The following is a 22,674-nucleotide window of genomic DNA, read 5'->3' as shown; positions in this document are numbered from 1 at the left end:
TGGAGGGTCCCGGGTTCGATTCCGGTCAAGGGCATGTACCTGGGTTGCGAGCACATCCCCCGTGGGAGATGTGCAGGAGGCAGCTGATCGATGTTTCTCTCTCATCGATGTTTCTGGCTCTCTGTCTCTCTCTCTTCCTCTCTGTGAAAAATCAATAAAATATATTTAAAAAAAAATTACAGAAGAAAAATTTGAGTTTGTAGAGAACAACCCAGAATAGCCTTAGACTACCTCAGTATGACACAGTATATCTTTCAAAGTCATATATAATTTGAAAACACAATCAATTTTTTCTTTTACATAGTAGAAATAATTGTTAGAAAGGAAATTTTATCATATGACTAAATAACTAATTTCAAATCTGAAATACCACCAGTAATTGTTCACCAAGTGTAAGAAACAAGAATGAAAATCAGAAAATTATTATCAATATAATAATTAAATGTTACCTTTCAAAGCTTTTACTTTATCAGGCTTTCCTTTATATTCTTTTGTAACGTTTCTTATTCTAAAAAAAAAAGAAGAAAAAGAGGTTTCAAGTTCTGACGATTTTTTTCAGTTGGTAATTCTATGTTTGGCTGACATGATTTATGAATCTGCCCCCTTCAGGGCATAGAAGAACTGGGAATTTATAGTACCCTTTGGAAATCATGCTTGTGTGTGCGAATCAGGTAGAGTATTTTTCCCTAGCCTTGGCTGCACATAGCTTCACCTGCGAAAAAAATTTTTTAGTATGTTTTATTGATGTCAGAGAAGAAGAGAGAGGGAGTGAGAGATAGAAACATCAACGATGAGAGAGAATTACTGATTATCTGCTATTGCACCCCACACTCTGGAGACTGAGTACACAACTCAGGCATGTACCCTGACCGGGAATAGAACAATGACCTCCTGGTTCATAGATCAACATTCAACCACAGAGCCACGCAGGCTGGACCACCTGCCAAGTTTTAAAGTTTCCCTATGCTTGGAACACATCACCAGATAATATTATTCCAACGACTGAGGTGGAACCTTACATTACTATTGAAAACCAGGATCATTTCTAAACTGCAAAGCCAAAGAAGCTAGACCAAGAGGTAACACAGGCATCCATTCCTGAAGGGCTCATTGTGAACTACTGACTCAGGCTGGAGATACCTTTGGTTAATTTGAGTCAAGGTCAGGGTGGAGTAAGGGAGAGAGGCAAAGATCATAACAGTGAGAGCAGTGGGTTTTACAGTCCTACCCACCTGAGCTCACCCCAGCTAGAACATTTAGTAGCTGTTACCTTAGCCAATGTAATATTCTGAGTAAATTTGGATTTTGTAACCTAATAATTTGGAGTGCTTTAGGGCTGTGTGGAAGGATGAGTAAAGTATTTCATCTTGCGTGCATAGTGCTTGGTTCTTGATAAGTATTCAGTAAACATCAGATGATATTGGTTTATGATGATGATTATGGTAATAGAAAGGAATGGAATTAGCATGTTGGGTGCTATTATAGATCTGGATTCCTAGGCATTTCACCTATTTTATTTTATCAGAAACATATCCATAAACTGCATCAAATTTATGTTTCTTATTTTGTCATTTATTCATCAATCCAGGTTCCATTCATATAGAACTGTTTAGATTTTCTCATTTCTGTTTTAATCCCATTTTACCATCATTCTACATAGTCCTTATAGTTGAGTGAGCTGCTAAAGAGATAGAAAAATTAAAATAAACATATGAACACATCAACTATAGTCATTGCTTTGCTCCCAGTTGATCTGCTGGAGGTTAAACCTAGCTTAGGTCACAGGACAAATATAAGTATGGAAGATAAATATGGGACAGATTAAAATAAAAAATTAAATGGTTCTAGAAGCTCAGTAGTCTGGAATAATATGAGACAGGTCATAGAAGACTGACATATATGCTGGACACAGATAGATGAATAAAATTTGAATAGTCAGGGATGTTGAGAAATTTCTTCCTAATTTTTTATTTGAAAAGAAAAGTTCCTAGCACGGAACAAAGCACATTCTAAAAGGCACTTCTCCCTCAATTCCCTTTGTGACTATCTCTAGGTCTTCTCTTCCTTCCTCTTCCCTACTCTTTCATCTTCTTTGAAAGGGCAATAAATAGAAAAGAGAAGTTTAAAAATTGAGAGGAAAATACAGGAATATAATAAATGAGGTGGGAGCCATGTATGAGTAAATGTGTCCAGGCAAAGAAAAGACTGAGATGGAGGCTAAGGTTGGAGAAGACAACAGAGAGAAGATTGAGAATCCAGATCAGTGTTTTGACAAATTATCTTTGTGGGTGAAATCTCAGTTTGTATTTAATGTAAATGTCAATAATATAAGACAAAAAAAGGTAAAGGAATTTTTTTTCAGCTTGAAGTGGGAAGTGATGAATGTAGCATGGAGGAGGTTCGATGGGAGCCACCGATAGGGCACTAGAGAGAACTTGGCTTCTTTCAGGTGTGAACTACTAGCTCCTCATTCTTTGGCCTGTTCTCCATCTGCATCCTTGTTACCTGATGGCTTCTTTCCCATGGAATTCTGGAGACACTGGTTCAAAAGAGTCATTAGATGAAGGATCAGAATATATTTCATCTTCAAGGGCCACATGATCAGCATTACGTTGTCGTGACCAAAATGAGGACTTCAGGAAAAACAAGGGTGAGTATTGGTGTTCATATTCATCTATATGGCCAGGAGACAAATTCTGGGTCAATCACCACGTTAAGGGAGAGAGTCACCCCAATGCAGCATAGCAATGCAACCTTTCTGCCAATAAACTTGAAACATGGTCAACACAAAAAAATACATGTTTGGATATATGTAGCTTCTTAAGGAGAGAAAAGACCACTAAGATGTCTCTCTCTATTATAATTATTTTTCCTCTGGGAAGAACTGAAGCTGTGACTTTAAAAATTCTGGAGGAACTTAAATAAATGTTAAGACTCTTCTTAACCTCAAGAACATCAGATATTGCAAGACAAATGCAAGATAGGTCGGGCATGCTGAACTCTATCAACACTGGCAAAGGAGGAAGACTTGAGGACTAACTATTGCATATAAATCAACAATTATTGGAAGAGAAGTTTGATTAGGATTTAAGAAAAATAAGTGACAGAATTGGGGAGACTGTGGCAAAAGGACTTATAGCAAATGAACACAGAGTGGAATTTCAAAAGCTAATTTGAATTCATGCCTTATCTCAACTCCAAATCTAACATTCCTCTGAAGCAAATTTATGATCTGCATTAAGAATGCATTATCCATGAACCTTTTTCTGGAAATGAATCCACAGTATATTTGCACTTAATTATCACTTCTGTTTTCTGACATGTTAATGGACATTATGAAATGGAAGAATTATTTTTCTCTAATATTCTGCAACTGGCTTCCACTGTAAGATTGATGGGTTTTCAAACTTCTGTGTACTTTTCACATGTTCAGGCATTCATCCACGCAATAAATATATTCCGACCACTCCCTACATACCTGTTGTAGGTATATTATTAGTTAGTACCCATCTTTCCCCTGGATTAGGAAGCCTAGCAAATAAAACCATGTAGCTTAATTGAATACATTCTGCCACGAGATTTATTAATACATGATTCTATCATTTTATCTAGTTAATTTTCCTTTCTCACATTGATACTTCTTATCTTTAAAAGAATTTCTAACACAGTAAACTTGGTTAAATTCAGGCTTAAGCCCAGCCTTTTTTTTTTTTTTGAGAGATATAAAGAGTGGGCTGGGGGGCAGGGAGGGAGAGAGAAACATGGATGGGAGAGAAACATCCATCAGTTGCCTCCTACAAGCCCGCTACTGGAGATAGAACCCATCACCCAGCCAAAAAATGCCCTGACAGGGAATCAAACCAGTGACCTCTTGGTTCATGGGTTGACATTCAACCACTGAGCCACACCAGGCTAAATTCAGTCTTAATGAATGGAAGGTACAACTAATTCCAACTCTATAATAAATGTATGAGCCAAAAGTGTAGATCCTGACATCTATTTTTCTGGGCTCTTCTAGAAGGCAGAGGTAGTTATTGTTCTTGAGGCATTACCTAAAACAGCACGATCAAGTCACTGCTTTAAGACCTCGCTATGCATCTTCAGTCTCACTCCCTTCCCTTCTTCCCTTCCTACCTGTGTTTACTCACTGGTGACATTTTTACGCATTCTGTGTGTTTATGCCATTAGTGACTTTCATAATTTTTCCAGCCTTACTGAAGTACAATCAACAAATAAAAATTATATATATATTTAAGGTGTTCAATGTGATGTTTTGAGAAATAATGAACTTGGGGGTGGAAAGAGAATGGGGGTGAGATAAAGAATGGGGAGATTAAAAGGGGGTAAAAGGGAGCTATTTGTAATACTTTAAACAATAAAAACTATATTAAAAATAAATAAAGCAGAGAAACCTGAAAAAAATTACCATCATCAAGCTAATTAACATATCCATCACTTAACATGGTTTCTATGAGACCAGTGCTCTAACCCCTGAGCTATGAAGCCTCGGCTAACATGGTTTCTATTTCTCTGAGTGTGTGTGTGTGTGTGTGTATGTGTGTATGTGTGTGTGGTAAGGACACTTGAGATCTATTTTAGCAAATGTCAAGCATAAAATACATTATCACTAACTATAGTTACTGTAATGTACATTAGATCTCCAGAACTTCATCTTATAAATAAAAACGTGTACCCCTTAACCAACATCTCTCCTTTCTCCACTCACCCCTGTCCCCAAACCCTGGTAACCAGCATTTGACTCTCTGTTACTGTTAGTTTGACATTTTTTAGATTCCATGTATTTGTCTTTCTGTGTCTGGTTTATTTCACTTAGCAAAATGCCCTCTGCACTCATCCACCCATGTTGTTGTAAATGGCAGCATTTCTTTCTTTCTTTTTTAAGGCTGGATAATATTGCATGGTAGATAGATAGATAGATAGATAGATAGATAGATAGATAGATAGATAGACAGACATACAGACAGCACATTTTCTTTATCTATTCACCCACTGATGAACACTTAGGTTGTTTCCATATCCATATCTTGGCTACTCTGAATAATGTTTCAATGACCATGGGAGTACAGATCTCTTTGAGATAGTGATTTTATTTCCTTTGGATATATACTCAAATCTATAAATGGATTAAATGTATAATGAAGGCCCTTGGTGTTCTGTTTTGAATGGGAAATGCAGAGGTGACACAGCCCCTGCCTTTCATTATAAAAGGAGGAAGGAAAAATGCAGCAGTATTTCAGCTGCAAGTACTTACTAAGTCCTTGGCATGCACCAGGCACTGAGGTGGGTGCTTGGGGTTTATCTGGGAACAAAACAGAGCCCTGCTTTTGTGGCACTCATATCCTTTTGTGTTGCAGGTTGATAAAAATGAGGATTGATCACCTATTGACTTTCCTATTGTGAAAATATGCAGAGATCTTTTTGAAATAGTGGTGCCCTGGTCCCACCACTGATAAAATGAATTATAATCTCTGGGAGTTGAGCTGGGCTTAGAAGGTTTTTCAAGTTCCCCAGGTGATTCTGATGTACAGCCAGGGCTCAGAACCACTGAGCTAAATAGTTAGACAAAGTAGCTATAAATTTCCATGACTAAGTACCTAGCCAGACCCACTTAGGAACTAGCTTCCTAAGCATCTCTTAAAAAAGAAACAAGCCACACACAGAGTAGGTGAAGTTTAGACAAAGGCTCATCATTCTATAAGCAAAATTCAGGCTTTAGTTCTGACCAGTCAAAACAGCCAGAGAGAAATAAAGAACTGATTTGGTCACTGGCAATAACCTTGTTGATTTCAATGACCTTGATGCAAAAGATATTTCTTTAAATATAAACCACACGTCTTAGGAGACTCGTTTTAGGAAACGAAATTATTTAAGTGGTGTTTGATTTTAATCGTATCACTACTCACTTGGCAAAATTTTTTCAAAATAAATCGTCAATGCCAGGTAGAGGAAAATATCAAAAACCAACATAAAATGCGTTGCTATTATTTGACTTGAGTAGTTTGAAAAAGCAGGAAATGCATTGGAATTCACATCATAGTCCACACGTAAAAGCTGAAAATTAAAAGGAAATTAATTAAGGGAAATTAGGCTTATGATAAATGTTAAAACAGGTTTAGCATAAAAAATAAAATAAGCTACTCTTTGCCCCATACCGGGAATACAAAGTTGAATAAAACTGACTACTTTACTCTCAAATCTATTGGAAAGCATGCGCACGGGAACAACTATAATGCAAGTTTAAAATATGTTCCCAATGAAATGGGAGTGTTAGGAGGAGGTAGAGGAGTATGGGAAAAGATGACATTTGAGATCTGCCTTCAATAAATCTTTTCCAAATAGAACATGGAAGGAAGGTGTGGTGTTCTTTGAAAATGTCTCCTGAGAGAGAATTCATACTCTTGGAAAGATCGCTGTTGTGTTGAAGAAGAATGAGTGGGCTGGTCTATATGTTCAAGCTAATGAGTGCTTTATAACAAACAGTCCTTGTGTTCAGCACTAAATAACGGACCTGTAATGAGTGACATGACCATTAATTGGAAGAATGGCAAAGTAAGTTCAATGAGAGAATCAGATCAAGAGAACTGACATTTTATGAACAGAAATGTAATTTACTAAATGCATTTTTAAGGTGTTTTTAACTTTGACTTTTCTTTTCTTGAATGGTTTCTACAATCATGCGTGCTGTTCAATTACTAAGTCAAAATATGAACTGGAAGATTTATTTAGTATTAGATTTGTGACATCTTGTCCATATTTAATTAGCTGCCAAAAATAACACTCCAAGAATTATATATTGGCCTTCCATTTTTTCACTCACCTATGGTTTATTTTACTGGGCTAAGTGCTGTGAAAGCTTTTAAAACCTCACAAATAGTCTTTATTAGGATTTTATACCTTACAATACTGAGCATAGAAATGACTACAGACAGTTAAATTCCAGAGAGGAGACAAACATAGGGTTCATACACAGCAAAATAATAGTTTATTTTTATTGAAATATAATTTATTTTATTTTATAGTCTCGTGTTCTGAGATTTGAGTTGCTCCTATAACTCAGTGCATAGAGCATTCTAATTGTTGTGTTTAAGGTAATTATTATGCCTAATCTCACCAGGATGCAGTGTGTACACACTTATCTATGTTTGCATAGCAAATGTAACAAAAATTTCAGATGTCGGTGTTTGATTTTTAATAAAGTAAATAATGTGATACCAAAAACAAAATCCCAGAGAAGAAAGACGGTTCAGAAATGCCATTAATAAGTAATTAGATGGCTTCTCACCTGGGTCATTCCAAGCATGAAGGCAAAGGGGCTGAGAAAACCCAATATCCACTCCAAGGATGCAGGAAGATGCCTGTACAAGACCGTGAATCCTAGACTCCCCCAAAAGACAGTGAGAAGGGACACGACCAGGCCAGTGAGGAATCGTTTCTTTATCAAGACGCTCATTAGAAAAGCCAAAGCTATCTACAGGGAGAGAAGACTAGGTTGGTTTATGTTTCTCTATAAATTATTCCTAACAGAATAACATAAGAAATTGAATATATAAAACTAGCATTATATTAATAATATATGTATAAAATATAAAAAGGTGATCTGAAATTTGCACAAACTGGCATTACAGGTCAAATACCAGTCTACAGACTTTCCTATGCAAACAGAGCAGGCAGGGAAGAAAAGGGTTAGGTAGAACAACAACCTATTTGAAAACCAACACTTAATCTTGTCAGATGGGAAAAAGTGTAATTCACCAACTCACCAAAGACAATCCATAGAGGAAAAAGAGAGTGAAGACCACCATGAAGCCAGTCCAAATGACAAATTTGATAGATTTTATAATAAGCACCAATAAAAGGGAAGCGATGAAGATGAAACCAGCATAGAGCAAACCCCAGGAGAGCCTAATGTGGAAACAAAATGTTATTTTAGTATTTCATGTTACATTGGAAAGGATCTACGGTGGATTCAAACATACCTGGAAGAGCTCAACTTGTGACATTTTAAATTCCAATTACCCAGCCCCTATATACCATCCTGTTCTGCCAGTTTGCTCCCTCAAGTATATCCATCATACCTGATCTCCAAAAGGGCTTCTGATCCCTGACCTCTTTTTTTCCCCTTTCAGCCTCACCCTGGCTTGCGTTCCCCTTCTGGCCTAGGCATTGTCGTTTATCACTTCTACCACACTCTTTCCTGTAGACTCAGTGGCCATCCCCCAGGACCCCTGCTTTGCAATCTCCCCAAAAACCCAAACCTGATATTCTCTCTTCTAGATGCATAGTAACCCCTAGCCTCAACCTCACAAGCATTCCACTAAGGACAATGTATCCCATTCATAGGAAAAAAGGTAGAAAGTCATTACATTTGCATAATGAAGTCCACTTTCCCTAAACTCCTACCTTTATTTATTGGTACACTTGACTCACCAGAATGCTGAATGTCGAAGACCCATCATTGTCATCAAACCCTTCATCCTTTTCCTCTCTCTTGTAACATTAACAGAGGCATAATAAATGAATGGGGAAAAGGAAATAAGGAAGAAGAAAAGGTAGATATCCATGAATATCCCTTTTTGACTCACGAAGGGATGAATCTTCATATTTTTTCCAGTAACTGACATCAATTCCTCCATCACCGAGTGATTTGTTGTGATCTGAAGAAAGACAGTGACTTGTATATTCATGGATGACAGGCTCCGTTTTCTTTCAATCATCTCTTTTACTATGAACACGTAATGGGTCTGTGTGGAGCTGATGCTAGCCCAACATTTCATTTCCCTGTTCTGCCACTGGCCTGCTTGGAGCCTCCACTCCAGGCATCCTGAACTGCACACATTTCCCCAAATTTGCTATGTGCTTTATCGCCTCCCTGCCTAACCTTGCCTGATGATTTGCTTGTAATGTCTTTATGGCATTATCTATTCAGCAAACCTCTTCCCTCAAGCTTCAGGGTGAAATGTCATTTCAATGAGGCATTCTTCCATGGCGTCCTAGGCAGAGATGCTTGTGCTCATTTACCTGGAAGGCCTTTGTGAACACCTGCATGACAGCCTACTTCTCCTCTTGTAAGAAATTAATTCTATGCCTGGCTTACTGAGAAGGTGTCTTCTCTGAGGAGAAAATTTCTCTTCTATTTATACATATCCTCCTTGGCATATGGCAACTCAAATAAACTTTGTTGTAAGGAAACCGCTGAGTAAATGAAATAAAAGTCTATCCTATATAATAAAGAGGTTATATGCAAATTGACCCTCACACCCTCGCACAAGATGGCCGCCCCCATGTGGTCAAAGATGGCCACCCCCATGTGGTCACAAGAGGCCACCACAAGATGGGTGGCAGGGGAGCTTTGCATGGGCGATCAGGCCAGCAGGGGAGAGCAATTAGGGGAAACCAGGTCGGCAGGGGAAGGCAGTTGTGGGGGGAACCAGGCCTGCAGGGGAGAGCAGTTAGGGGTGACCATGCCAGCAGGGGAGGGCAGTTAGGGGTGTCTGGGCCAGCAGGGGAAGGCAGTTGGGGATGAAAAGGTCAGCAGGGGAGGGCAGTTGGGAGCAATCAGGATTGCAGAGGAGGTCAGTTGGGGGCAATCGGGGGTGCAGGGAAGCATTTAGGCATCGATCAGGCTGGCAGGGGCTTGGTTAAGGGGTGTTCAGGCTGGCAGGCAGGCGAGTGGTTGGGAGCCAGCAGTCCTGGATTGTAAGAGGGATCTCAGATTGGAGAAGGTGCAGGCTGGGCTGATGGACCCCGCCCCCCTGCATGAATTTCGTGCACCAGGCCTCTAGTTGATTTATATTTTCTTTGATGAAACTTTAAAAAATTGATTTGAGAGAGAGACGAAGGCAGAAGGAGAGAGAGAGAGAGAGAGAGAGAGAGAGAGAGAGAGAGAGAAACATTGATTGGTTGCCTCCTGTACATGCCCCAACCATGGAAGGAACCCTCAACCTAGGTATGTGCCCTGACCAGAATCGATCCTGTGACCTTTTGGTGCACAGGACGACACTCCAATCAACTGAGCTGCATGGACCAGAGCTGATGAAAGTTTTGATGCTTCTAATACTATTAATCTGCATTGAACACTAGTTTTCATTGGACATTTTTGTACTCACTTCTATAATAGCACCATTAATGGCAGCTTGAAGAGCCACAAAGCCTTCCTTCCAGGGTGTTGTAACTCCACAGTCAATATCTTCCCAATATGTTTCATAACAATGAGCTTTAAGGGAAAAATGTATAACTGTTTTGTTTAAGAAATTATTTTCTATCCCACAGTTATAAAGACATTGTCCTATATTGACTTCAGAAAGGTTTAGAGGCATGTTTTTTTTTTCATTTAATTTTTCATCTGGAATTGTCATTTCATGTGAAATAATTTCATTATGTTCTTTATGGAAAGACAATTTTCCTCACACTGACTGACCTGCAATGTCTTCTGAGCCATATGTTAGTTTTTAGGTCTATGTGAAAACTTTCCAGGGCTCTCTCGTGCTTCACTGATCTACCTGTCTATTACTATGGTAGCAGCACAGTTTTAATCACTTGTAACTTCATTCTTTTCTAAAGAGCATCTTGGCTATTCTGTGCCCTTTTTAGAGGTATATTCAAGAAAAATATATCAATTTATATTTAAATATCTATTATGATTTTGATTGAAATACAATACGTTTCTGAAGAAATCTGGGCAAAATTCATATCTGCAATAAATTATAATCATATAATATATGTATACATGCATATATATCTATACATATGTAAATATAAGTATATATATATATAAAACTACAATATAATATAGTATGTTAATGTACCTCAAAATCACTGTACATTTTTGAAATGTGTTCATTGGCCTGTTGACATCACCTTCGCAGATAAAGATTTTATTTTATTTATTTATTTTTTAAAATATATTTTATTGATTTTTTTTTTTTTTAAATATATTTTATTGATTTTTTACAGAGAGGAAGGGAGAGAGATAGAGAGTTAGAAACATCGATGAGAGAGAAACATCGATCAGCTGCCTCCTGCACATCTCCCACTGGGGATGTGCCCACAACCCAGGTACATGCCCTTGACCGGAATCGAACCTGGGACCTTTCAGTCCGCAGGCCGACGCTCTATCCACTGAGCCAAACCGGTTTCGGCCACAGATAAAGATTTTAAAATTCACTGCACTAACAGCTATTCACACATATGCCTTATGACATAAATTAAATAGAAAGTAGTGGAATTGTATGGCTAGAAAGTTACCTGTATGGTCTCTGTGTTCCTTCTTTGTTGAAATTGGGTTATACCATGAGAATTTCAAATTATATGAGGATATATTAGTAAAGATGACTCCTACTACTTCCCTAGAATGATTTTCCCTTAATTCTCCAATACTTTCTTCATCAGACAGTCCCAAGACGTCTGTCTCTGCCATTATAAGAAAAAAATATTATAATTAACTAGAGACCCAATGAATGAAATTCATGCAAGAGTAGGCCTTTCTTCACCCGGCTGCTAGCATGTGCTTCCCTCTTGCACCCAGGACCCGGACTTCTCTCTGGCTAGCTGCAGGCACTGGGGACCTGGGCTTTCCTTGGAGCCCCAGTTTCGTCTGGAAGGTCATCTGGAAGGACGTCTGGTCTAATTAGCATATTACACTTTTGTTATTACAGATAATATTAGGAGACTAACTTCAGGTTTCACATTCAATTACTTTTACTAAAGTTCTTTATGGAAATAAAATTAAATCAAATATCAATTGGGAGTAAGTCAGGCACAAAGTTGGGTACAGACATTTCTACTTAAAAAATATATTTTTTATTGATTTCAGAGAGGAAGGGAGAGGGAGAGAGAAAAAAACATCAATGATGAGAGAGAATCATGGATCAGCTGCCTCCTTCATGTCTCACACTGGGGATTGAACCCACAACCCGGGCATGTGCCCTGACCTGGGAGGCGAACTGTGACCTCCTGCTTCATAGGTTGATGCTCAACCACAGAGCCATGCTGGCTCGTGGGACAGACATTTCTATAATTTTATCCAGAGAGTGTGTAATCAGAAGACATACATAAAAATTATTTTCATATGTTGGAATTATTGAACCAGTTTTAATTATGTATAATATACCATATCAATTAAACCACTCACAGAAGAATTAGCATTACAATAAATCTAGAATTAGCATTACAATAAATCTAAAATTTTATATATGTATATGACAATTAGGTACTGGTTTATATCAGGTGGAAATAACTATGCAACTTCATTTTTCTTGAGCAATCCTCATAGTGGTGGTTAATATGCTGAAAAAAAGAGTTAAAACAAAAACTATATGAGTGCTTATGTTGATATCACTAAAATAATCCGTCTTTTTTGCTAAAATTGTGTTCAATGCCATATAGATACTTTAGTAAGACTGAAAAATGAGAAGAAATGGAAGAAAAGTTCTGGATTGGGGTGGGAATGTCAAAGATCAAAGTGGAGGTAGCATGTATTTTGATAGAATTAACATTGTTCCCCCTGGGATAATATTTTTCATTAAATGTGTTATAATCATGAGTAAGTCTCTTAACCTTTTTCAATTTCTATATTTGTAAAATAAACTTAATATCAATTATTATTAGTACAGAATAGTAAGCATAGTACAGATAAATATAATACAGAATAATACCATTAATATTACAGAATAATATTCTATTATTATAGAACAAAGTCTAAAAATCTAGCACATAGTAGCATTTCATGAATATTTATTATCATTATTGCAAATGACCTTACTGTAAAATAAAGATAATAACACATTCATTGTGAAGACAAGCTCCATGTAAAGATCTAGCACACAATAGTCATTTAATGAATATTTATTATTGCAATTGCCTGTGACTTTTAACAAAGGTGTTGTTGAGAAGCACATGTTCATGTCATTGGGACCCCTAGGAAGACACTGTGAAACAGGGTAGGAACAAACCCATCTCAGGGTAGACAGGAAGAGTAGGCCTCAGTTTGTCAGGCAGATCAAGTTAAGATCTTGAATCAAAAGTAGATTCAGTGTTTGCAGGCAAGATGCACAGTGTAGACATTCAGATTCAAGTGGAACTAATGGTGTGATGTTCCATGCGGTACCATGGGAAAGCTAGGGAGGTCTACACACACCCTCCTGGCCTGTCTGCAGGGAAGCAAGGACAGGAAAGAAAAGTCTACATAATCTGGGATGTGCAGTCATGAATACAGACTGCAGAGCAGGTGGACTTCTGGATACTGAGTTCAGATATGGAGTCAGAATCCAAAGACAAAATGCATGGTTACTGGGGCCAGAGTGGAATTATGCACAGAGGTTGACAAAAAGAAGAGACATTAATTCTATAACTTCCAGTGACTGGGTGGAGCAAGTCAGGTTGCATCCTATCTAATAAAAGACAAACAGGGTAATTGACTGTACCTTCACTACACTTCCCATTGGCTAATCAGGGTGATATGCAAATTAACTGCCAAGAAAGATGGCGGTTAATTTGCATTTCTAGGCACAATGATGGGAGGTGAAAGGGGAAGGACTGAAGAACGATGATCGGAAACACAGGCGGCAGGCAAGAGCCGGGTGGCAGGGCAAAGGCGGCCCTGGTGGCCACCTTTGCCCTGCCCCCTGGCCCTGGATCAGAGAATCAGGGTGCCTTTGCCCATCCCCAGCCGGTGACCACGATCGGAAAGCTGGGCAGCAGGCAAGGCGGCACCCCCGGGACCCAGAAGCCGCCATGCCTGTGGCCCGTGATCCTGATCGGGAAGGCTTGGAGGCGGCTCTGGCCAAAACAGACACGGACAGGGACAGGGGGCTGGCCTGCAGCCTCTGCAGCTGAGTGCAGGCCCGGAGAGGAGATGGCGGGCCTGCCTCCCGCAGAACCGCCTCCCATGGAATCTGCACGAGTCCCTCCATGCTCCAGCAGAAGTGGCTTGACTCCCTCCCACCTCCCATGGAATCAGCATGGCTCCCTCCTGCCTCAGGTGGAAGCAGCGCAGCTCCTGGCGGTGCACTGCAGTCCCTGCCAGCTCCCGCGGAAGCAGTGGGCAGCCTAGTGCCCAATATTGTGCAATGGGCAACTAGTTTATAATAATAAACTCTTGGTAGAGAATTATGGTGCCTGAAATTAATACTGAGTCCCTCCCAAGTCATGTTTTTCTATTCTTTTTTAAAAAAATTCGAGATTTAGTTCCATAAAAGTCACACTTTAAACTGTGCAATTTCATGATTTTCAGAATAGTCACAAAGTTGTGCAAGCAGAAAGCCACTGTCAAATTATAACTCAATTCACATTTATGGGGCAATCACCATAGATTCCCCTTTGAAGTGTGCGTTTATATTTGTAAAAAAACAAAACAGCTGCTTTAATTACCTGACATCCAGTCCTCATTCTAATAAACACCTTAACATTTATCTATGATACTGCCTTTCTTCAATTCACACATCCTGTGGTTTGGATGTGGTTCACAGGGGGATCGGGAAACCCATCCGATGGACAATGACAATACTTTTATCTCCCTATCCAATGAGATTAGTTCCTGATGGACCAAGATCCAGACTAATCTGAAGAAGACCATTGTTTCATGGGTATAATTTCCAAAATTATTTAGAACTGTTGGGAAAGATCTTTATTCCTTTCACTGGAGTTGTTTATGTGGTAGGGCTAACATGGGAGATTCTGAAGACTAACTCTGCATCTTTTGGGGGGAGCCTACCTGTGAATGAAGGCAGCACACATTGCTATAGACCCGAGAAGTAGACACATATTTCTCCCTCTGCTGTTGACACTCACTTATCCAGCTGTGCTTTGATACTCTTTTTCCTTAAGCTGCACAAAAGATGCCCCTTTTCCTTACCACAAGATGAATTGGAAGTCCCTCATTCTCAACTGGAATATTCATGAAAAATATAATACTGTTAACTCTATTTTAAATATGGTGGTGAGACTCAGAGAAGTTGATGACTTGTAAAACGTTCTATAGACATAACACAGAACTACTTTCGTCAAATGCTCTCTGACTCTATGTCCAGTTATCTTGCCTCTGCTCTAGGCTGCTTCTCCTCAAATTTCAGGAAATTGTTGCAGACACGATCTTGACAGTAAGAATGCTCATCTTATTTTTCATTGATAAGTACCTCACCATTAAAGGGTGAACAACTAAAACGCAGAATACTCTTCAACAGAATCTTCAAATATAGTTAGATAATCATTTTGGTATTGAAAGGTGAGAATAAAATTCCTATAATCAAATTTAAGAGGAGAAAAGACTGGTTGTTTTTTGGATATAATAATAAGCAAATACTAGAGCAATCGTCTCATTCCAGTAACAAAGCTTCCACAGCTACAAGTCAACAAATCGCTAAACACTCCTCCGTTTCAACATCTACCCATTTGTGTATCCCATGCTTCCCCAAACCCTACACAACATCAGCCGATTTCTTTGTTGAAAGACTGCACACTGCAAGTGGTAATCCCTTGCTTGGCAAGAAATACATTCATAGTTTTGACTTAGATATGGACTCTTATGCTCTGGAAAGGGAAAATACATTCACATCTCTCATTACCTAGAAATGGTGACAACTGATATGGTTATGAACGGAAATACAAATTAAATGCACACACCTGCAGTCAAATGAACCAACTATTGACATTAGAAATTCCTCTTAGATTACTAGAAAACTCACCATTTATCAAGGAGGCCAAGGCAACTTTTTTCATTATCTGTTGGGTTATATTGGTGAGAGGTGTATATGCAATCATAAATGTAGATAGGTTAAATGAATCTACCCGTCCCAGGTCCATGGTAGGCAGTGAAGAAAAATCAGTGACTTCATGTCTAATAGGATATAGGTACAAAGAAAGCAGTAGGAGCAATAAGCTCAACCATTCCTACACAATGCAAAGGAAAAAGAAAGAAAATTATGATCTCAAATAAGCCACCCACAATCATTGGGTCATACAGTTTGTCTTATTCACTTTTCTCATTTCAATATAGCACACATTCTGAACCATTTACAATAGGGACAGTACAAATTTTAGCAGTCTCGGTAATAAATGAGCTATTACTAGGAGTTTATTTGTTTTGTTTGTGTATTTTTGTTGTTGTTGTTCATCCTCACCCAAGGACATTTTTCCATTGATTTTTAGGGAGAGTGGAAGAGAGAAGGAAAGACGGAGAGAAACACTGATGTGAGAGAAACACATCAGTTGGTTGCCTCCTGCCTGAGCCCCAGGGCCCACCAGGCCGGGGAGGAACCTGCAGCCAAGCTCTGCGCCCTTGAACAGGATTGAACCGGGACACTTTTGTCCTCAGGCGAGCACTCTACCCACTGAGCCAAACCAGCTAGGGCTTACTAGGAGTTTAAGTGTTTTGATCCACAGCGCCAGTGGAAAGCATGCACTGGTCATGCAAATATGAGAGGCAAAAGTGGCAAGCTATTATAAATTATCAGCTGATAGTACTGTGGTGACCTACTCATGCTGTGCAGGCAGATCTTGTTTTATTGCGCTCTGCTTTACTGCACTTCACAGATGGTGCATTTTTGCAAGTTGAAGGCAAGACTTTCCACCAGCAGAAAGATTACCAAGAGCTTGATTGCGATCCTCACTTTATTACGGAGGCCTGCAACTGAACCCACATACCTCCGAAGTATGCCTGTATTTGCTTCTGCTGAAAGTATATGTGTAATAAGAGACAGTTTTAAGGCATTGCACAATTAATGGTAATGTATTGGTTTCATACCCAGATTCTAGTATTGGAAACTCAACAGCCTGTTGGCAACCTGAGAAACACTATCTTGTTAGTTATCAATACTAGTCACTTAAACACTACCAATAAGAAATCACTCTATTCCCTAAAGGCATGATTGTAGAAAAAATTTCACAATAGATATACAGTAAAATCCCTCCTTAGTGAAAAGTGCTACTGAGCTAAGACTATCTGATTTTCTTTTTTTAAATATCAAAGTTTACCCAGAATCTTTGTTATATGGTAAAATTATAAGTTCTAATACTAATTTTCTTCTTGGCACTGAACACATTTCCAAATTATCCACTAATTTTGAAGATAATGATTTATTTATTTTTTAAAATAGAAAAGTGCCAATTACTGTTTCTGTGGGTTGATTTGTTTACATCTTCAGAATATCAGTATCCTAACCCAAGGATCTATGCGTGGGAACACTGGTAAAAAGTGTGACCATTGCCCAGCTGTTGTTGCTCAGTGGTTCAGCATCGGGCTATGAACCAGGAGTTCACAGGGTTGATTCCTGGTCAGCACACATGCCTGGTTTGCAGGCTTGATCAACAGTGGGGGGCGCAAAGGAGGCAGCCAATCAATGATTTGCTCTCATCATTGATGTTTCTATCTTTCTCTCTCTTTCCCTTCCTCTCTGAATAAAAAATATCCTTTTTTTAAAAAGTGTGACTATTGACTTCTAAAACATTGATTGGGTTCTCTGGTGTTGACCAACTTCAGTGCCTTCAGACCTCAAATGATGAGCATGTGTAATCAAATTATCTTGAGAAAAATTTCTTCTATTGTATAAAGGTGTTGTTTTTTGCTTTTTTTTTTCTGGGCGAGAAATAAACAATCAGAGTTACCTCCCAAGGAATGGACATTTTTCAATCATAAAGAAAGAAGAGAAACAGATATTGAATCATACCATTAAGGACTCCCTTTTCATTCTCCATTTTCTAAGCAAATTCTTGCATAATAAGGCCCAAGTTTGTTGACACACACTTCTCTCTCTCTTACTCATGTTGCCCTGTTTCATAAGAAAAGAAAAGGAGAGAAGGTAAAGCATATATGATAGTCTTAATGGGAAAAAAAATCCTGCAAACACACAAACGAGCAGCCTGAGAACTCCAGTGTTCTGAATCTGAGTGACTAGTACCTGAGTGTTCCAAAGTTAGCATTTTATTACTGGACCTGCTCCCCTCTGCCCCCATCTTTCTCACGAATAAGTTCTTGTTTTGGAGGATCTTTCATTGTGTTTTATACTCATGTTAAACCTGGTTTTTCTTTGCCTCTAGTTTTTCCCACATTCTTACCTTCTGCTATTTTTTTTATCAACCTTTCATTCTCCTCTCCATGTTTTCCCTCTTATCCTAAAGATATCATGGTTACTCTTTAAAAAAATGAAAACATTTGAAACTTAAAAGAATTATTTATTTACTTTTGTTGTTGTTTATTCAGGAAGGTTATTTTGTATTTTAGTTGTAATTCCAGATTTGCCTATAAATTGTATAGGTTCCTATGGGGAGGCTGTCATGCATTTGAGCTTGGGCTCCAGATGGAGGTAGAAATTCGACCCGACTGCTCTCAGACAGGCGTTAGCTGGGTGAAAAACCCAGAACCCTCTGACTTGTGTGAAGGCCAGCTTATTGTGAAAACATTCCAGGGACTCTGCCCAAAATTGTCTGCAGAGAGCAGCGTTATGCTTCTGTAGATATTGCACCAGGAATACACAGTAGACCACAGCCCTCCTCCAAGTAAAAGTAGCAAGTCACAGATTTAGCATATGCAACCTTGAGCATAGGAGAGAGAGGAGAGAGTGAGTAGGAGTTGTGGTGGTGAGGATTATTAGGTAGGGGAATTTATATAGTTTTTGTTGTGTTTTTTTCAGCAAGGATCTGGAATACCTCCCAGAAGGAGGTGCCTCAATGCCTAACAACAGTGCCACATCTTCCCATTGCCTCATAACCAATATCACACAACACGACCTGCTGAGCCTGCCCTGAACACCGTGGGACGGGAATGCTCGCAAAGCTCACTACAGGAGAAAACTGTGCATCTGAGCTGATCTCTAGGAAGTAAGGGGATTCTGGGACGATCTCTAGTTTTCTGGGAAGCATGCCCAGTGACTCGGAAGACTAGGTCAGGACTTTTGAGCACAGAGCAGCGTCTCCACCCTGAATGTGGCTTTTCAGTCCTGAACCTGGAGCAAGCCGTCTGCTCCCTCTATGTGTACACAACATTGGCCAGGGATAGAAAGCAGGCCGTTGTCATGGACTCCTCCACCGTGATAACGAGTGGGTGAGTGTGCCCCTGCCTGGAGCTCTCATTCCATTCGTGGAAGAAGATGCCGACAGGGCTGTGCTATTTCCTGGAGACAAAACTGGAGAAATGGGTCTGGGAGCCGGTTCCAACGCCAGGCTTATTACCCAAGACAGGCTCAGAGGGCATTGCCAGAGGAAGAACCTACACGTGGATGTTTCGTGAGTCCAAGAGGCAAGACTAGGGAGGAGAGGACTGAGTGAAGAGGCTGGAGAGCCCATGGAGAGGCAGGCGGAGGGAGGAAGAGATTCTTGGAAAAAAGCATTAGGTGAGGGTGTCCAGTGAGAGGGGCTCAGGATCCCCATAGATGGTTCTAGTGCCAAGAATTCAAAGTAACCACTTAAAAAAAATCCTCACCCCCACTGATGTAAGAGAGACACATTGACTGGTTGCCTTCCATATTCTCCCCGACCCCACCCCACCCCCCAAATGGGGCTGAGGATTGAACTTGCAACTCAGGTATGTGCCCTTGACTGGGAAGCAAACCTTCGACCCTTTGGTCTAAGGTTTGATGCTCTAATCAATGAGCAAAACCATCCAGGGCCAGAATAATCACTTTTAAAGCGACTGTGCAGGGCTGTGCAGGTGGGTAAACAGGCCAAGAGGGCAAACTCCTCACTGTGAAAATGTCAGGGTGACTCCAACCCCTTAGCCTTTCCATTGTAAATTAGCATCGCCTACTGTATTTTCCCTGAACTTACGTATGTTCTGTAGTTTATCCAAAGACTAACAACCACGTGAATTCCTTTTTATACAAGCAGTAGGCAGTTTCAAAGGGTACTTACTCTGATCCTCCCCCTGTCCTATGGTTGTTGCATTCAGAACAAAATGTTTACACTGCAGGCGTGTGAAAGCTCTGTGTCCTGCAAAGCAAACAAGTGTTGGGATGAGGAAAAGCTGCACATTTCACATTTGGACCCAATACGTGGTGTGCACAGAGCAGAAAACCCTGGAAGGCAGCTTTCATTTCTAAAATTCTTAGAGCCCAAGCGTGAGAGGCAGGAACAATAGACATACAAGGGTGCGAAAGGCAGGTTCACAGTCTATCGTATGGAAAATGAGACAATAATTAGCAAATAATTATAACACAAGAATAAACGCTGTGCTTCATATACTCACAATAGTCAAACTGCTTTTGCCCACCCCTCTGTTTCTGTAAATATTTTTCATAAACAGACTCAAAATCAGAAAAAGAAGTTTATCACAATGCCCCCAAGATATTGTGCAATAAAAGTGAAGACCTTCAAAGACAATCTAGGTTTACAAATGAATTCTCAGTATTTTTAGTTCTCCACAATCTCTGAACAAATTTCAGCTTATTCCTACATTCAGTTTCTGGCTTAAAACCACATAACAGGTGGAAAACTTTTTTAAAAAAAATATATGTTTTGACTCAGTTTTACAATTTTACAATTTTCATTTTTACAATTTTAAGTACCAGATGTCCAAACATATCCAAATAGTCCATTCATTTTCAAAATAGTTTCTCTACAGATAGTTGGCTTTCAATTCCTAAAGACTTATTTATAATTTTGTGATAGGGAAAAAAATACACACACCTTCAAACAAAACAGAAAAAGACAATGAACTTACCTTTGAAACGTGAAGCATATAATCTAGGAACACATTTTACCCAGTGCTCTCCTTTTATAGAAGGAAGCAAGTCACATTGTTTCCCCGAACTCGGCCGCATCTATAGATTTTTCTTTAACTGTTTGGCTTCCGGAAAAAGTTCCCGGGGAGACTAATTCCACAAGAGGCTATGATCTCAGTTCTGTTGGCCCTGCCAAAAAGCACTCATGTGACTGCCCTTGGACTATTTCTCTCTCTCTCTCTCTGTGTTTTTGTAAAATTGAGTAATTATATGTTATCTTCATTCTCAGTGTTTCAGTTGAGTTAACAGAAGCATGAGAGTTTCAGAATAAACTTATTTTTTTACCAAGTAGCAGACCCAAGAAAAAGTTAAAAACTTAAAAAAAAAGTTTTAAACGTCTATTTCCCAACTGATTATCCTACTTAAAAATCAATACTATCTCAAGGGTAATATTCTTTTCACAAGCTCAAAAAGCAACAATTTTCTGTAACTACGTTAGAACCTGCCTCAGTCTTTGATAGCAATCTCCTTAGATAATTCTAATTGCACAATAACATGCCTTTGTTCCTCTCTCCATTAGCCACAGACTCGTAGAAGACATGGGAAACGTCTCATATTTGATCTCTAATCAGGATCTACTGAAGGCTTCTGAATAAAAACAAAAATGCAGCAAATTACTTAACTAAATCTGCAGTCACTTTGAGATGGAGATGGCACCATGGAAACAATGAACTAAAAACCAGATAAACTATTTCAGACTTCCACAGAGATTGAAGGGAGTCATCTTTTCTGTAGTTAAGACTTTATATTTGTTCCTGGCCAGAATGGTTCAGTTGGTTGAGCATCATCTTGAGCACCAAAATGTTACTGGCTTCATTCCTGGTCAGGCACATACCTAGGTTACAGATTTGATCCCTAGTTGGGGTCTGTATGGGAGGCAATTGATTGATGTTTCTCTCTTACATTGATGTTTCTCTTCCCCTCCCTCCCTCATCAATACATGTATCCTTGGGTAAGGATTAAAAAAAAAGGCAGCTGGGTCTTATAGTTGAATCAGAGGACCAAAAGTCAATAGTCTCCTTTTTTCTTCTTCTTTTCAGTGTATTCAGGCACTACTCTTTGTAGTCCCCAGGTGATTGTTTAACTCCAAAGCATTTCCTTGTGTTTTATTACTTTAAAAGATATATTTTTTATTGATTTCAGAGAGGAAGGCAGTAAGAGAGAGGGTTAGAAACATCAATGATGAGAGAGAATCATTGATCTGCTGCCTCTTGCATTTCCCATACTGAGGATCGAGCCCACAACCCAGTCATGTGCTCTGTCCAGGAATGGAATCATGACCTCCTGGTTCATAGGTTGACACTCAACCACTGAGCCACACCAGTCTGGCCATTTCCTTGTGTTTTAAAGGGAGCTCGTTAGGTGGTATTGCACAGCAACTGTCCAACAACTGTAAGGCGAAAGACTAGCAGTTTGGGAAAGAAATGAGAGTGCACCATATTCAATGGAAAGTTGAGCCTTCGCCTAACTTGCCAAATAGAAAATACATGGAGCTCAGTGAAGATGAACTTAATCTTGCACAGTGAGGGTTGGCACTTGGAGTTGGTGTTTTGAGTGAGGGTGTGGGTGGATGAAGCCCTTTGGTTTAGTTGCAGAGGATTTCTTCCAACCTAAGCATATTGTGGAAATAGGAAGGTCTCCACCCATGCTGCAAACTATCTGTCTATCCAGTCATTTTCTCCAGAACATTTTGTTTTAAATGTGAGTCATTTGGTCACTGACTTACAGGGTAAGATCTAGGTAGATGCCCATCTGGTGTGGCTAAGTGTCAACTCATCAACCAGGACAGGACACACGCCTAGACTATGGGCTCAATCCCCATTAGGGGGCGTGCAGGTGGCAGCCAATCAATTATTCTCATTGATGTTTCTAGCCCTCCTTCCCTCCTCCTTCTTCTCTCTGAAATCAATATTCTCTGTGTAATATTATACTGGCATGTATACTC

At 39.4% G+C, this 22,674-nt stretch overlaps 1 protein-coding gene across 1 annotated transcript in view; it reads right to left on the bottom strand.

The window, feature by feature from the left end:
• The window catches only part of LOC102264195 (ATP-binding cassette sub-family A member 8), a 90,935-nt gene extending 70,000 nt beyond the window's left edge, over positions 1–20,935 (bottom strand). Inside the window, exons 1-12 of the mRNA XM_014536207.1 lie at positions 20,669–20,935; positions 19,861–19,938; positions 17,682–17,783; positions 15,702–15,906; positions 11,266–11,430; positions 10,128–10,234; positions 8,449–8,675; positions 7,782–7,923; positions 7,304–7,489; positions 5,925–6,072; positions 2,506–2,674; positions 450–508 (exon numbers count right to left, since the gene is read on the bottom strand). Coding sequence (XP_014391693.1) covers positions 450–508; positions 2,506–2,674; positions 5,925–6,072; positions 7,304–7,489; positions 7,782–7,923; positions 8,449–8,675; positions 10,128–10,234; positions 11,266–11,430; positions 15,702–15,906; positions 17,682–17,777 — 1,504 coding nt within the window. The 5' untranslated portion in view covers positions 17,778–17,783; positions 19,861–19,938; positions 20,669–20,935. The remainder of the gene's footprint in view (positions 1–449; positions 509–2,505; positions 2,675–5,924; positions 6,073–7,303; positions 7,490–7,781; positions 7,924–8,448; positions 8,676–10,127; positions 10,235–11,265; positions 11,431–15,701; positions 15,907–17,681; positions 17,784–19,860; positions 19,939–20,668) is intronic.
• Between the last annotated feature and the right edge of the window lie 1,739 nt (positions 20,936–22,674).

Source organism: Myotis brandtii, unplaced genomic scaffold (genome assembly GCF_000412655.1).
Source record: "Myotis brandtii unplaced genomic scaffold, ASM41265v1 scaffold157, whole genome shotgun sequence".
Taxonomy (NCBI): Eukaryota; Metazoa; Chordata; class Mammalia; order Chiroptera; family Vespertilionidae; genus Myotis; species Myotis brandtii.
This window is presented reverse-complemented; position numbering and strand designations above follow the sequence as displayed.